This window comes from Myxocyprinus asiaticus, chromosome 28 (assembly GCF_019703515.2).
Source record: "Myxocyprinus asiaticus isolate MX2 ecotype Aquarium Trade chromosome 28, UBuf_Myxa_2, whole genome shotgun sequence".
Classification (NCBI taxonomy): Eukaryota; Metazoa; Chordata; class Actinopteri; order Cypriniformes; family Catostomidae; genus Myxocyprinus; species Myxocyprinus asiaticus.
Window position 1 is genome coordinate 21,833,288 of NC_059371.1, and position 17,293 is coordinate 21,850,580.

Here is a 17,293-nt window from a genome sequence, read left to right on the forward strand (position 1 = left end):
TCCAGGCCGAGATGTCTGCCAAACAGGCAGAGATATATACAGTGTGTGTGTGTGTGTGTGTGTATATATATATATATATATATATATATATATATATATATATATATATATATATATATATATCACACACACACACACACACACACACACACACACTGGTGCCCAAAAGTTTGGAATAATGTACAGATTTTGCTCTTATGGAAAGAAATTAGTACTTTTATTCACCAAAGTGGCATTCAACTGATCACAATGTATAGTCAGGACATTAATAACATGAAAAATTACTATTACAATTTTAAACTACTTCAAAGATTTCTCATCAAAAAATCCTCCACGTGCAGCAATGACAGCTTTGCAGATCCTTGGCATTCTAGCTGTCAGTTTGTCCATATACTCAGGTGACATTTCACCCCACGCTTCCTGTGTGCGTGCGCGTGCGTGTGTGTGAAGCAGATGACAGAGCAGAGCAGCACCTCTTGTTCATTCTGTAGCGTGCAGAGCATGCGACTGTGTAATATTTAATTAAATTCCATCCTTCTGCTGTTTAATGATCACACTTGGCCATATCCAGAGGTTTATTATTTTATTTTCAAATTGTCATTGGTTTCATCTCAAAACTGTCACACATCATTTTTTTAATGACAGCAATATGGTACCGAAATTAGCAACAAGATGATATCGTACCATTTTTATTTTTTTGGTCTCGTGACACTTCGTTAGTACCGGTAAACTGCGCAATCCTAGTAGGTAGTCGGCTCACTAGGTTTTTTAACACAGCCAGAGAGAGCAGTGAGTGTTGTGTTTCAGAGTGTCTGATATATGACCACAGCGAAGGCTGCTATCTGCACCTCGGCCCTGCTGTGTATTATCTCTGGCTTGTCACAGGTTGACGAATGACAGCAAGAGGCTCCAGATTGTTGAAGTGCTGTGTGCGGCAGCAGGCAACCTGGCAGGACTGCAGCCCCCCAGTGGTGAACGAAGAAGCCTGCACATTCTCTCCTACCAAACGCCTTCCTGTTCCTTAATATTAATCCTAGTGCACAGAAATAAAGGGAGGTGGGTCTTTAGAATAGAGAAGTATATGCAACACCTCCCCCAGTACGAAGTTGGAATCTGACCCTTTCCTGTGGACCGTGGAATCAGCCAACCATCCAGAAGTTAACTTGGAGATATATATCTATATATTTTTTTCCATGGCGAGGCTATTTCAGTGTTGTTGTGTTTGAAGTGCAATCACTAGTGCTCAGATGTAAAGACGAGCAAGCAGGAAGGGTGTGTTTTTGAGAATTTCCTGTCACCTTTGGTTTTACACAGAGAACAAGAAAAACTGCAGTTTTGCTGAATCAGTGCATATGTATAGATTTAAGAGCTGGCTTTAAATGGCAGCAGCTTGATTTAGAAGCGTTTCCATCCGTGTGCGAACACTCATTTTCTGTTGTGGTTTTGATGTTATGTAAGGTTCCAATGAACAGAATGTGAGGCTGGCTCTCATCTCACTTTGTGGTCGCTTTGTGTGTGAGAATGTCATCGTCATTGTCTTCATGTCAAATCATATTTGTGTGATATTATCTGTGACTGTAATTGTATACTATGCTCTCTCCTCTTCAGCCATAGCAGGTCAGCTGTAGCGAAAGGCCAAGCACACTGATTTCATAAGACCCCTGCCTATTTGTGCATAGAGATAAATGTTAGGCATTCCTGGTATTTGAAGACTGGTAGTTCAGTATGTGCGTTTGTGCTGGACACACTTTGCATGCTTTATGCAGACTGGCCTGACACCATCTGTTTGTACATGCTCGAATTATCTTAACCAGTTTACAGCTTACAACAATTATGATTTAAGCAGGAAGTACACACACATCACAATAGCCTTTTCAGCTTTATTCCATTCTCCCCGCTCTCTTTTACAATAGAGTACTGTCGAGGAGCTAGAAAAAGAGGGAGTGTGAGGCTAAAAGCAGAGCCAGCGCGCTGGAACAATTTCTGACAGAAAGAAGCCTGTTGTTTCGGCAGAGCAAGAGGCTGGTGACTTGGGAGCGTTTGGCTCCCGCTCTCACCCCTCCTCCACTCTCCCCTCGCTCTCCCCCCTTCAGCCCCCTCCCCTCGTCAGCCCTGTTGCCTAGTGACAGAGGGCCGGAGCAATTGTAGCAGAGGCAGAGCAATTCAGGGAGCAGATTGGTGGATGATTTATTAGTTGCGCTCGGAGAGCAGCGAGCCCAGGCAGCTGAAATGGAGCCTTAAAGTGGAGCCGACATGCAGAGCGAAGCAAGCGCGAACGAGACAACTGCCTGCATGCAGTGCACTGTAAATATTACAGTGGTGGAAACATAATTAGGGTGACATAATCAGGCCACTAACTCGCGCCACTCTGGCAGGTGTAATTGGTTTTTGTCCTGTCGGTCGGGATCTAAGACCTTAGATAATGAAGGCAGGCTCTGATCCCTTTAGTTTTAATGTGTTAAACAAAACACACAGGTACAGACCTTAGACCTGTGGTTACTGGGCTTGGGGATTCGTTAACACATGGGGTTGTTAGATAGTCATCTGTGTAAGATGAAGCTTGGTCAGTGTAGTCCTGTGTTGACTGGTTAAGTGGATGTTTTTGCCCTGCGGTTGCAGTCCAATGTGCCAGTCGGCCCCTTTAGTAAGTGATAAAGTTAAATACAATAGGCTTAACATATTACTTATATCATAGATCTACAATCGCATTATCTAGGTCTGTTAGTTCGATATAGCAAATACCTGACTGGTACGATTTCAGTCTAACACGTTTACATGACATTTTTGAAGTACAAATTATTGCTTTAGTCTGAATGAAATCATACTTTTAAAGTGCATGTAAACGCACTCATTGCAAGATTTTGTATAGGTTTCATTTGTCTCCTAAAGTACTTAATGTTTTTATTCCCCTGGATCTTTTGTTATTTTGCTTGTTTTGAAGTGATTGTACTTGCGCCCATCCAAACATTCAGTAAATTCATTTTGATACTTGGAAAGTCTGGCATGTCTAACCACTAACTAATACTTTAGTCATAGGTACATGAAAAATCTTCACACACTCATTTTATACATTGCATCACGTACTGGTTAATCATCCGCCTCTGTACCGCCTGCGGTAGTTTTTTAAAATGCCTTCAAGTTAAGTAAACGCATCTTGACTCGTCTCATATCTGCAGTCACTAAGGCCCCGGCGAGGAGGAGATGCTTGTAGCTTTAATTTGCAGGATTAGGAGTTTCATTAAACTCAAAACATCTGATTTATTAAAAGAAACAAGTAATGCTCCCTCCCTCCCTCACACCACAGATTGTACTTTAAAATGCCATGTGTAAACAGTTCCCGGGTTACATAACTAGTGCATACAATATGCATGTGAGAAGTTGGCTTAGAAGGCTAGAGTAGATCCATGCCTGGATTTGCAGACAACTCGTCTCCTTTAACCATTTCTTAAGACCTGCTCCACAAAAATTGCCTCAGCCTTCTTTGGTGTGGAGGTTTGTAGTTTATTGTGCTTTTAATACAGTTAATGTAACCATACAGTTCCCTTGTAAAAGCCACAGCGAAGGGCGATGGTGTTCAAAGGGCAGATTTAAATGCATACACAGTATTTTGAAAGGCTGAACACTCTCAGAACGTGCATGCTGATCTGCCGCATCCCGTCATGCAAGCTTGTAGCTCCACTCCAGGTTTTCCAGCCAGCCGCAGAGCAGAGGCTCTCTAGCAGAAAGATCACATGTAAAGCCTTCCCCTTTGTAGTGGAGGAGCAGAGAGTGACAAGCTATCTCGCTCGTAAAAATATAAAACAAAATAAAGGACGTACCTTTGGAGACTTTGTGGATTTGCACCTCAGTTTTTTTTTTAACCACCTAACGAATGGACGTAAAGCTTTCGGTTGTGTGCTGAATGGACTTTCACTGGGTTTCGGAACAGTTTGTTGTTGAGGACCATTGACTGAGATTACAGTGGAGCGGGGCTCGCCGCTGGAACAAGAAAGTAAATCTGCTGGTTGTCTGCTTCGCTGGTTATTAATGTTTCTGCCTCCGCTTTTTATGGCTCACAGTCTGTGGCTCTTAAAGGAATAGAAAAGCATTCAAGCTACACAGTCTCCTTTTGAATTGCAGCAGTCTGTGTAAACATTTTATTTGGGGAGAAAACTCTTTGGTTTGCGCCGTAAAAGTTATTTTCTCACGTTTTTATTCGGTCAAGGTTTTTTTATTTTTATTTTTTTTATAACTGGATGTGCTTGTTGTTGATTAAAGACTCAGTCATTTTCTGCATTATTGTTTGAATACTGTTAGCATAAGTTGCGTTATGTTTGTTTGGTTGTGATAGTATGTAAGCAAATGGTTTTGTCTCATACTTCGCACAGGAATGAGGCAGCTGTTTGAAGTGTGAGCGTGTGAACTGTGAGATCAGGGAGAAGCGTGTTGTGATGCTTCGTAACTTATTGAAGTTCAGTTACAGCTTTGAACTTCTGTGTTGTATGACTCTCATATGCATATCGCCATACTTTCACAAAATTTCAGGCAAGCTGCCATCGCGTTTGCACTTAGCTATGGTTTAATCTCCAGCTTTTGTTGTCATTTCCCCTCTTGTTTTTCAGTGTAGCAGAATTGTGCTAGCACTCAGGGGTATAACCAACACAAGCAGAGATTTTAAGATTAATATCAAAACATTGTTCTCTTCCCGTTGTGGTTCACAGTGTAATGTATTTGTAGTGCCTTGTGTTTCCAGTGTCAATTGTTATGTGTGCTAAAATATAATAATCAGATTTTAACTTTTTCTCTCTCTTTTTCCCCAAACAGAAACGGTTCATTAAAGGTTTAAGGCAGTACGGAAAGAACTTTTTCAGGATTCGGAAAGAATTGCTCCCTTGCAAGGAAACGGTAAGTCATTATTTATTTTTTTCCACTTGTCATCATCATTTGTTTTGCCACTAAAACAAGTTAATTAATTTTCACTGTGGTTTCCCAAATGTTATAATTTGAAGTTACATCTTAGTGGTTTTGGAAATGGGGAGGTTAAAGAAAGCCATACTGTAGCTCACACATGAACTTGAGTGCGTGAATATTAGATTTAACAGTAAGCATGTTAGGTACTTGAATAGGGGCCCTGAGACATGATTTGTTTAGTCAAAACAGAACCATGACTGTTTATATAATGTTATTTTGATTTCTCTGTACTATTGATTACTGACAGCTTAGGCATGAGAATACAAACCAGTGCACATTTTATCATAGAGATTTTTTTAAGGTGTTAGAAAAGAAATATGAATTGGTTCAAGACACTAAACTAATGAGTTCATTTTAAGCTCACATGGCTATTTTTTTAACTCAGTGGTGTTGTGCAGTATGCAGAAATGTATAAACAAGTGAAATGTTATACTTTTCTATAATTGTGGTAACACTTTACAATAAGGTCCCATTCGTTAACATTTGTTAATGCATTAGGTATCATGAACTAGCAATGAACAATATATTTTTTTACAGCATTTATTAATCTTTGTTCATGTTAGTTTATAAAAATAATAAATTATTTTAAATCATTTATAAAATTGTTCATTGTTGATTCATGTTAGTTCATAGTGCATGAACTAATGTTAACAAATACATTTTAAAAATGTTTAACAATGTATTAGTATATGTTGAAATTAACATTAATAAATGCTGTAAAAGTATTGTTCATTGTTAGGTCATGTTAACTAATGTTAACATATGGAACCTTATTGTAAAGTTCTCAACCGAAGTTTTCAAGTTCACAGAGCGCATTTAATCTTTAAATGCCTGTTAGTTTGCATTTCACAATATTAATTCCAGTTTTAGTGTACTTTGCTCTGTCCATCTGGGTTTTGTTTTTTATATTGCCAAAACTCAAGTAGGAGAGTAAAACACATCTTTTCTGCATTAATACACTGCATTACAGCTTCAGTATTTTTTATTGCAAAGTATTAGCCTAACTGGAAATGAAAAAGAGTCTACCTAATATTTTGTAAGAGTGTGTTTTCAGTTTAAATCAGCACATGATTGACATGAGGAGCTTCATGACCAGTGTCATGAACACATTCACAACATATTCAGAACTTCACTTTTGCCAACACTGCTATTTTAGCATTGTTGTATACTTATATGTGTGGAATGTTATGAGCTCATTATTGTTGGTGTTGTGGTAAATATATATACATATACTTTTGTAGTGCATTGACATTAATGTTTGATTCATTGTTTTAGTTTCTTTACAGCCTTTTTTTTTTTTTATTATTGAATTAGACCAAACAGTACACATCTATGTTTTCTCTGGTGCAATCAGAATAGAGCAAATAGCCTACGAAAAATCTGCTGCACAATGTATACACACGTTTTGTTGATTAAGCTACAACATTGTGTTTCAGTCTACAAGCTACAATCTTTTTAAACATGCTTAATGTTGAACATGCTTTACATACCAGACATGATTTTAACAATGCTTTGTCAAAGGTCAGCTGTTTTGATGGCCTCTGTGTCATTCCAGATAGTCTGAAACAAAATCACTGGCTAATAGGTTTCTTATGAAGTGCATGTTTTATGACATCGACTTAGCTCAATGATTGGTCAGTAAAAAAGAGAAACCCTGCTCGCAGAAGAGTCGCTTAAGATCTACAACCCATGAAGAACAGCACCACAGTTCTTGATAGTTTTGTTTGACTGATCATGCTGAGCAGCACATTTTCTGCATGGCATCAAATTCATAATTTACATGACCCCATTTCAATTATTAGTGAACAACTGTATGACCTTGTGCACCAAACACAAAATGAATTCAGAGCAGATAATCATTAACTCAGTGTGTACACACACCCAAATACCTGTTTTTTACGAGTGGAGCGGTGCGCTTTCATGCTTAATGTTGCTAAAGTTACTCATTGGTTTTTGTTGACTTGAAGGAAATAAGACCCTGAGGGCTTTGTGAATCTTTAGTTTGTGCTTATGGTTAAATACTGCAAGTAAACACATTTAATATGAACAAAATCATCTCAAGTTTGCTTATTTCACAAAATTATTTTACATTTTCAGTCCGCTTTATGTCCAATTTTAGTTTATTGCTGTCAATATAAAAAATGCAGTATAGTTGTTCAGATTTGTTACGCTTGACCAGTTGTTTAAAAATAATTATAAATATTGATTTCATGGAAATCTCCAATCAAATTAGGTTTCTTTATATAAAACAGACATTTTAATATGTAAACAATTCATCCTTTAACAATCAGACAAGAAAATAAAATTATGAAAAAGGGGTGACGGAGTCACAGCACTCTTGCTGAAGTGTAGGGTTGGGGGGTAGTTCAATATACAGCATTTTCTTGTATTTAAAATGCCCCACTTTGCTTTAGATTGAAGTTGCTTTTGTGCTGAAAACCAGCTCTATGTGCAAGTGCCAGTCAATACCCCAAGGAAAGCTTGATTTATTTTCTAAACAGTCCTTCTCCCTCTTACCTATTTTTCCTTCATTCTTTTCCCATCTCACTCTTTCTTGTGTGATTTTTGCAGAATTATTAACACTAAAAAATAAGGACATCCTGATAATCATTCCAAATGAAAACCTACATTTTCCTTTACCTCAAATACCAAGTGGTCTAGTCATGACACTTTCCTGTGCATTTCTTCTATGCCATCTGGTCCAGGAATTGATACGGAGCGTAAAGCCGCTGAGGTGCTTTTAAAATGTCCTGTCTGATGGCCAGTACCGTGGAGGGTGATATAGTGCAGCTTTTCTGCCGCTCCCTATTTTTCCCCTCAGCACTTATTAGCCTGGTTTCTCAAAAAGAGCCGGTGCCAAAGCTAAGCACCCACTGCTGTGCAAACACACCAGGCCTGGCTAGCTCTCTGGAATGCTTTATATAAAGGAAAATAAAAGGGGAAGCTAGGGAAGAGGGTGTGTCGTCTTGCTGTCTCTGCTCTTTTCGCTGCCACCATTTCCTCAACTTGAAACACAACATCATGGAATAATTTGTGTACCGGTGCAAGAAATGTTCCCAAACAAACCCAGCTTGATGAGTCTACTGATAACTGTTTTCTTTTTTTCACATCTTCACAGTTCTGCCCTAGAAAGGTTCTCTGTAGATTACTAAGGGGAGTAGGAGTTTTAAAGTTTTCTGTACTGAACCTGTTAGACACGTTTTGGTTATTGCTTACTAATAAAACAAAAAGTCTGACGTGATCAAGTTTGATGAGGTGCAAATGACCTGATTAGAAACAAACTATTGCATAAAGATTTAAACAGACATGGCAAATGATAAAACTAATAATTCCTCAAATTTTTCTAGTGCTTGTATTAAAAAGGGCACATTAGTCAAACCATGGAACATTAGAATTTGATATTAGAATGATGAAGTCTATGGCTTTATCCTCTTGGAAATCTGCCCCTGGCTTTTAATGCCAGGTAGACCCTCATTTCAGAGGCCAGTGCAAACCAACTGGTCTCACTCCAGAGTTTGATTGTTAAGTTGCACCTGCAGAAAGAAAGAAACAGAGTGGAAAATAAGATGGTACAAGAGATCCTGTGCTGCAGGGGGAGATGTAAAGAGGACGTTTTCCAGAGTATCCAATTGTGTGAGGAGGCAGCCCTGGCCCTTGGGCCCTGTAATTTTCAAGCTAAGATGGCACAACTTTGTAGCAGATGTTTGCCCTGGTGCAATCTGTATAAATGTCAAATTGGATTCATTGCAAAGACGTTAACCCTGCAGCCAGTGCCCTAGAGAGGTGATTGTGTGATTAGAGGTATTCGGGGTTAGGCACTAATTAAAATGGCTAAAACTGGCTGTCTGCTCACTTTGCTAGCAGCTGCCCAAGCTTGATAAAATGGTCTGCTTTTTTTTTTTATGTTTTATGAAAACATTAAAAATACCATATATCTGCAGATCCTTTGCCATTTTTATGTTTTAGACTCCCTCTTGATAGTTTATACAGATAAACAAATTATAATTTATTACCGTTTTGTGTGCAGAGAGGTGGAATAGATAGCCTGTGTGTTCTTTTGCAATCTGTTCTTTTTCTGGCTTTCTGCACAAAGCTCTGACTGTACAGCTTGATCTTTTGGATTAAAGAGATCGACCCCCATCAAAAAGACTCGCTGTGGCATACATTTTGCCTCCATTGGTTAAAAGTGCTTACAGCAGGGAAACCCAACTGCTGATTCCTCCGCTTGTGCCTCGTTGACCTGTGAGAGCAAGGCTTATTCTTTTCCAACAGAAACCGGCAGTGCACTGTCTATTTAACATCCTTTTACACCCTGCTCTATCAGCCAAGGCCACTGTAGCATGTTTTTCTCTCGCGTTTGTCTGATTTAACCACAAGGTTGGGCAATCGTGTTTGAATGGAGCCAGTTTTTGCCATGTGGTACTTGGCTTTGTTGACTTTAGGGCAAGGTTACAGTAATAGATGTCTCTCAGTGTGATTTTCAGAGCTCTTTGCTGATAATAAAACACGTCTATTTTTACTGTTAAGTTCTCTCTGGAGTAGCTGCAAAAATTGGTCTTAAAGATGATTAAAAATGCAAAGTTAAGAAATCAAAGCTTATCACAGCTTAGCACTAACTGTAAGCAAATACTTGGTAGGAGCATGAAAAACCTGAAAATATCAGGTTTTTATAGTTATTTCCAGGCCTGGTGAGGTCATGGAAATGAAGTTTTAAAAATTCATGGAACTTTCTATTGTGAATATACAATCTAGTGTTTGTTACACTTACATTTTCATTGTGAGAAATTATTAGTTGTGTTTGTAATCTTTATCCAGTAATCACAAATTGCTAGAAAAGTCATGGAAATTCATTGATTGAATATCCAGCTCTTCTGTCAGTGTAAAGAGTATTGTGCCATAGACAAGTCAAACTTCTTTCCAACTTTTCCTATTACCAAGGCTTGAATTTCATTCTGCTTTTACAATCACATGTCCCCCCCAATCTGCTTGTACATGGGTACAGTTGGTCCCATGCAAGGACAGGAAAGTTTGTACTTGTGACCAAAGGTGGTTCTTTCAAAAACATTGTTTGACCAAGCAAAAGCTCCTGAAGATTTCTGCAGGCAGTGTTCATTGTCCATTGCTATCTTCCATTTTCTCTCTTTCTCTCTCTCTGTTTCCAGTTCTCTCCCCCTCGCTGCCCTCCCTTGCATTCTCTGCTGCTCTCCTTCCCCTGTATTTCCAGCTACAGCCTTAACCGTTTGGCTCAATGTCAAACCAGGGGCCTTTTGTGGCTTCATCACAAATCTGCCAGGAAAAACAGAAACCATCTGTTCAAGTCCAGGCCTGAGTCTGGATGAGTGTATAAATACAGAAGTTCAGGCCTTACACTCGTCCTACACACAGATGCACACACAACCATATCATCTAAAGACCTGGTTTCCCCCTAATGGTCTACTGCTGTTTCATCTTATTTGCAATAAGAAGGATAATCTTTTGGAAATTAGAGTTTGTGTGCACACACCCACATCACTTAACGTTGTCTGTTTCTAAAGGCAAAATCGGGGTGGAATAGCATTTCCCTGTGCCGTGATAGGAGGTAAGCCCCTTCCTTGTCAGATAATCCACCCTCCAGAAATATATTGCAGATGGAAGCATTTTAAAATGTCTCATAATTCCAAGCTTATGTTGTCAGTGTCTCTTGGTCCTTTGTACACACTGTTCCTTTCTGCTTAGCGATTCAGGGCTAATGGAGGAAATTCCACATACCCAAGTAGCTTTATGCATTTATCCTGGCTCAAGGGTGACCAATCAATTTGGTCCATCCAAAATTTCTGTGTATTAGTTTGAGTATTTGTATGTGATATAAAAATCCAACTGATACATATAATGTTAATGCCAAAGTATACTTTGGTTTTCTGCATGCCCCTACAATGCAAATTTGTCGTCGGTACAGTCCTCTGGACTGTTCGCATGCAGCCTTGTTTCAGATACATGGACAGACCGCATCTGTGCATGTCATCTGCACATGCGCCAGCCGTTAATTGTATTAAAAGCATCACAAAGCAGTCAAAGTGCACATGCGTGGAACGCATCTGTTTGAGCATGCAGTCAGAAGAGAATACTTTAAAATGATAGAGCATTTGAACAAGCACTAGATACACAGAAAAATTAAGTATACCTTTGCTCAAACCGGGCTAGTTTGAGTATTTCTGTAACTGCTGATCTCCTGGGATTTTCACAGGCAGCAGTCTCTAGAATTTACTCAGAATGGTGCCATAAACAAAAAAACATCCAGTTAGGGACAGTTCTGTGGATGGATGTTGATGAGAGAGGTCAACAGAGATTTGCCAGACTGGTTCGAACTGACAAAGTCTACGGTAACTCAGATAACCGCTCTGTACATTTGTGGTGAGCAGAATAGCGTGTCAGAATTCCGAGATGTGGGTTGGTGTTTTGGCGGCACGAGGGGGACCTACACAATATTATGGTTTTAATGTTGTGGCTGATTGGTTTTGTGGCTCTGTTGACCCCTCTGTTGACTGGTGAGATTATCGGTTATATCATGTATATGAATTCATAAATACATGATATAACCTCAGCCGTCCTCCCATTAACACGTTTTTCAGCGAAGAGTTCAGTGTAGTAGAGGGTGGATTTTTAGTCACCCATTTAGTCATGCTGTCAACTTTTGGGACATGTGTAGTGTATTCACAACCAGAATCAAAAGATTTAGTCACTGAGTTAAAGATTTGATTGTTGGCTGAATGTAATAAACATATGAATTCCTGAGACTCCTGACCTTGCTAATAAATCGGTTATGATGTGTAATATCCGTTGGGTAGATATTAGGCCTGATATATAAATTAAGAATGTGGATGTAAACATAAAATTAGACAACCCAAACAAGACCAAAACTGAATGATACACAAAGCACAGAAAGAAAATTCCTGCATAGTTCAGAAGTGAGACATGTAACAGGTGTGTTATGAGGATGACATAAAGTAGACTGTTTAAAATGTAATCTTCGAGCTGAACAGAATTGATTATAATAATAGACACCGTGATTTTGCTGCTTTTCATATCAGATGCCATAAGCATTTTGAATTAATGTTTACATTTTGAAATGTTACCTAGATAAATGTATTCTTACATTTTGGATAATGAGCAGCTCAGATTTCCAGCCACATGTATAACCAGGTTTAATAAAGTTTATTACTTTTTATGCAGCGCTTCATATCTAAAGGTGAAAAAAATGAGAGAAAAACACACTTTTTAAATGTGCAAACAATACTAGCGCTCTGCCCCTTCACGAGAGCCCTTGCACATTAATCAAGCTGCACGGAGAGAGATGCACTGAGAGACATAGATTTACAGTCCTATAGAAAGAAACTACTGATTTCCATTGACTTATGTGTGGATTAATAATTATCATCATGTTAAAACTAAAAAACAAAATTGGTATTGTAAACATGTAATGTGCAGGGATAATTAAAATGTTGCGTTAGACGTGCAATCCCTCAATTCATTAAGTGGTTTTTTTTCCCCTGCAATTTTCAACATGTTAGTAATAGATGCTGTAAAGAAACTCAGAACTGAGTAAGGGCAGTTCTCAGAGAGCACGTTTGGTGTTTGCGTCCAGTTTATTGTGCGCACGCTCAATAGACTCGTGCTCACTCGTCTCCGGGTGCTCTGTTAGAAGACTGAGTTCACTCCGTGAAATTTTTGTGCTCTCTCGCTTGTTGTGTACTTGCACTAATGTTATAAGTGCAGCACTGGCCCGATCAGGCAAGTGACAGTTCTAGCAACTGGTCCGAATATCTCTCAAAGTGGCCCCGGGCCATCAGGCAGTCATTATTGTCAAGCCCTGATAATGGCTTTGCACACTAGTGCATAGAAAAAACTGAGAAATAAAGTCTCAAAACTTGAGTATATTTTGATATTTTGAGTGACATTTTGGAGCTCAAATAAATAGTTGAGAGAAAGCTCTGTATTGGTTTCAACAAACCTACCTTGACACACAGGCCTGGCTTTATTCAGACTGTCAATCTTTGTGCTTGACACTCACTGTGCATCGAGCTTCACAGGGCTCAACTGCAAACAGAAACTCATGGGAGACATTTCCTCCCCCAGATGTCATCTTTTATTTTGCTTCACAGTTGGACATCTCCCTATATAAAATACTAATAGCTTCTTTGGTCGTCCTACGTTTCTGTGCAGCACCTTAAGAAATATAGATTTTTATTTTTTTTTTGCAATCTTTTGCGAACAAACTAGGAATGTCTTGTCAGAAAGAATGGGCAGCGTTGGAATGGGTGAGGGTTGAGAAAAGAACCCAGAGCTGCGACTTAGCACAGCCCCTCCACGCTTCTAATCAAATCATATTACACTTCCATCTCTTCTCCGTGAGCTTGAAAGGGGATTTTTCTATGGCTTTCCATCGTACAGTTATCGCCTGAGGAAATTTGTCATCATTACAAATTATCCTCTCAAAACATTGCATCACTCTTTTCATCCTCATTTCCAACTTCTCTACATATTGCGGCAGCGGATTGCATTAAACATTGCTGTTATCTTCACTTTGTGGATGTCAGCTCTTCCCAAACCTTGACACCCGTCTTGATAGCCTGTGGACTAAATTACTTTTGAATGACCACAGTGATTCTTTTCACAGCACACCATCCTTTATTACGCTGAACCTGAGTGAAATTTTCGTTTGCCTTCCTCGAGACTGTTTAAGAGCTATGAAGTGCTCCAGCAAAATGGTTGAGGGCTCAGATGACCTTTTCTTTGTATCTTCTGTTGCATTAAGTTGAGTTTTCATGCTTTAAAGCTCGCATCGAATAGAGGTAGGGAAAATAAAAAGCAAGGGGCAACTTTGAGGAAGGGAAGGGGGTGTGCTATGGTGAACAGTCATTAGGTTGTGAAGAAAGCCAGCCCGCTGTCCTGCCGAACGGTTTTGATCTGCACATTTCAATTAAATTTCACATCAGGAAGCCTGCCATCCTTTGGCCTGCACCTGCGCCCTGACCGACCCCCGCCAAAAGCCTCTTGCTGTCCAACGCAGACCCTAGCCAATCACAATCACATATTCCCCTCATCATATCAGATAAATAACCCACAGGAGCTGAGCTTTTCATTATTCTAAAGAGTTATCACAATGCATTAGCACACTGTTGTTTGCAAATAAGAGTATAGCTTTGATGTACAGTTTCATGTTGTTTTTAAAGTGTGCCAAGAAACTGAGGTGGCTGGGATTCTTTAAGTTGAGCTTAAATGATTTGTCAGCCTTGTGGTTCTCATTTGGCAAACATTTATACCACCCACAAGTAATTGATGTAATTGCAGTAATTGATATTCCTCGTTCATACGTCCATTGGGCTGCTCAAAGAGGGAGCTGTGCTGCTTGTTCTGCCGGTGACGAGTTGTTCTGAGTCCGACGCATGTGGAACCATTTAGGAATTCTTTATATTTCCACTGACCAGAAGTACAAGCTTTTTTGGTCTTTAGCTATATGCGATTAGTCAGTTTTTGCACATTCTTTTATTTTCTCGCCATTGGCTAAATCAGCCTATTCAGATCCTCCATAATTTTAAAGACTTCAAAATGGATTTAAATATTAAAGCACCAAAGCCTCAGCTTTATATGACTTTCAAAGTGCCATTTGATGAGAATGATGCTATACCTTGATTGCTAGTGAAAAAGGGGCAGTCAAAGCCCTTAAGTAGTTTAAGTGCTAGACTTATCGTGTGTGTTTCCCCATGTCAGACATGGTAGCTTAGCAGACAAGCCTGGGTTTTATAGTTTTCCATCAGGGTGCTGCAGCTTTTTCTGTGTGATTTATGTAAATGTATTTCATATACTCATATTTAAATTAGGGATGGGCATTCATCAGTAATTTGGTATTCGAATATTTAAGCTCATAAAAAACGAATACTCAAATATTGTATTTAAATGAAAGTAATTAATGAGAGTCGTAAAATTTATTTTTTTGTCAAAGGTTGCATCACCATTTAAAAACACAAACTTCTATTTATTTTCAAAACAAGCTTATATTATGTCCTTTTTTTTTTTTTTTTTTTTTTTTTTGTCATTTAAACAAGCAATGCATGAAAACAAAAAAGTATAGAATGAGCCCAGATTACATTTCAACAAGTTACATAGGCCGATGGACAAAGGTGGGCTAGGCCTACCCAAGAATTTGTTTTATTATTATTCATTCGGTCTCAGACATTTGACTCACTGGTCGCTTCCACCTGAGAGAGCCCCTCCCTGGTGTATTGAACAGGAAGTCCTTGCCACTATTTCGCCATTGCAAGGCCTTTCTATTAAACTAAACGGAGAAGTTAAGTCACACCTCGTTATCTCACATTTGCACGCGGTTTGGACAAAAGTGTCCAGAGTGTTTAATTCGGACATTTATTTAAATGTAGCCTCAAGCATATGGATGAACCCAAAATTACATATTAATAAGTCCCCATTCTGTTGGTCAGAGTGGATTGTGAGGGGGATTACTACACTCGGTGACTTATATGGGAGTGGAGTGTTGAGATTGTTTGAAAATTTGTTTCAACATTTTAAGATTCCCAGATCTCAGTTCTTTAGGTGTTTGCAGCTGCGCCACCTGTTCTGTACTATTTCTGGGAGTAGTATACACCCCCCTAAAGCAGCAGATACTCTGGAATTGGTGATTACTGCTTTTGGAAAAGGTCATGAGGCATTGTGTATTACTCCCTGTTAATTCAGAGTTTGGGGGACGGAGCTTCGTCTTCTCTCGAGATTATGGGAGAGTGTGGGCTAGGATTCTAAAAAGCGTCAAGTCTACATCTAAAGATGCAAGTGTCCGTCTGATGCAATTTAAGATTTTGCATCGATTCTTTTGGACCCCCTCTAGATTGTATAGGTTGGGTCTTAAAGACACAACCACCTGCTGGCGGTGTCAATCAGAAGATGGGGACACAACACATGTTTTTTGGTGGTGTATTAAGATCTAAGAATTTTGGTTAAGGGTTCAGAGCTTTATGTGTGAGGTATTGGACACTCAATTTTCATTTTGCCCCAGACTCTGTATCCTGGGTGATGAGTCAGTTGTCAATATTGCGGATAGATATTTAAAAAGTTGGGTCCTAGCCGGAGTCATGATTGGCAGGAAAGTCATCCTCAGGGGATGGAAGTCGGCTGGGGCACCATGCGGGGAGATGGGCTGAGTGGCGGAGTTTGAAGAGGTGATTTTTTTAGAAGGCTGGGAAAATGTGGTTTGTTTGGGGGGGGGATTTGTCTTTTTTTGGAGGGTTCACGGGGAGGGGCTGTGGAGAGGGATTTGTAGTTTAGTTGGGTATGTGTATTATTGATGTTGTTTGAAAGTGTAACTTTTTTTTTTTATTTTTTTTATTATTATTATTATTTCACTTTTCATTTTTTAAAATTATTTTTATGTTCTAGTTGTTGGTGACCACAGTAGTGCGTGTTTGTGTCAGGGGGTAGGAGAATGTTCGGGGGGAGGGGTTTAATGTGAATAATTGTTTCTGTATTTTATGTTGTGTTTGTATGTTTTATGATTGGAATCAATAAAAACTGTTAATAACAAAGTATAGAATGAAAGCATTTAAGCTCACGCAAAGTGAAGAAAAAGAAACTGCTAATAAAGTAGACTGACTCAATTAACGTACAGGATGAATATAAACACTCTGCATATAATATTTGTTTATATTGTGTATCATGTCATGTTTTTGTTGAGAAAAACAAGCATATCCACATGCTCAGTAAACTATACTCCTTTATACACACCAGTTTAAATGATGGAATGTCCCTTACCTCAGCTAGCAAAGTCTTTCTCGGATGCCATGTTTGTTGTTTACAGAAGCATCGTGGGGATTACGTTGCTACGGGGATGCTGCTTTCTGACGAGCTGCACATATATGGGAGTAAAGAGTACACCGCTTTTACAGTACAGTGGTGGCCAAAAATATTGGCACCCTTGGTAAATATGTGCAAATAAGGCTGTGGTGAAAAATCTGCATTGTTTATCCTTTTGACCTTTCATTCAAAAAATTCACAAAAATCTAACCTTTAATTGAAGTAAAACAATTGGAGTCATCTTGTTCGGATACATGGCATCACTGACTCTATCAAATACCAACAGATAAAAAATAAAAACCTGGCTGCTTCTGCCAGAAAGCTTACAATAAGCCCTGGTTGGATCATCCAACAGGACAATGATCCAAAACAAACATCAAAATCAACACAAAAATAGTTCCTGACCACAAAATCAAGGTTCTGCCATGGCCCAGTCCACTGACCTGAACCCCATAGAAAATTTGTGGGGTGAACTGAAGAGGAGAGTCCACCAACATGGACCTCTGAA

The 17,293-nt window shown here is 39.1% G+C and overlaps 1 protein-coding gene across 1 annotated transcript in view; it reads left to right on the forward strand.

Moving 5' to 3' along the window:
* The window catches only part of LOC127418987 (arginine-glutamic acid dipeptide repeats protein-like), a 173,106-nt gene that overhangs the window by 138,765 nt on the left and 17,048 nt on the right, over window positions 1–17,293 (forward strand). The window contains 1 exon segment of the mRNA XM_051659975.1: window positions 4,804–4,884. Coding sequence (XP_051515935.1) covers window positions 4,804–4,884 — 81 coding nt within the window.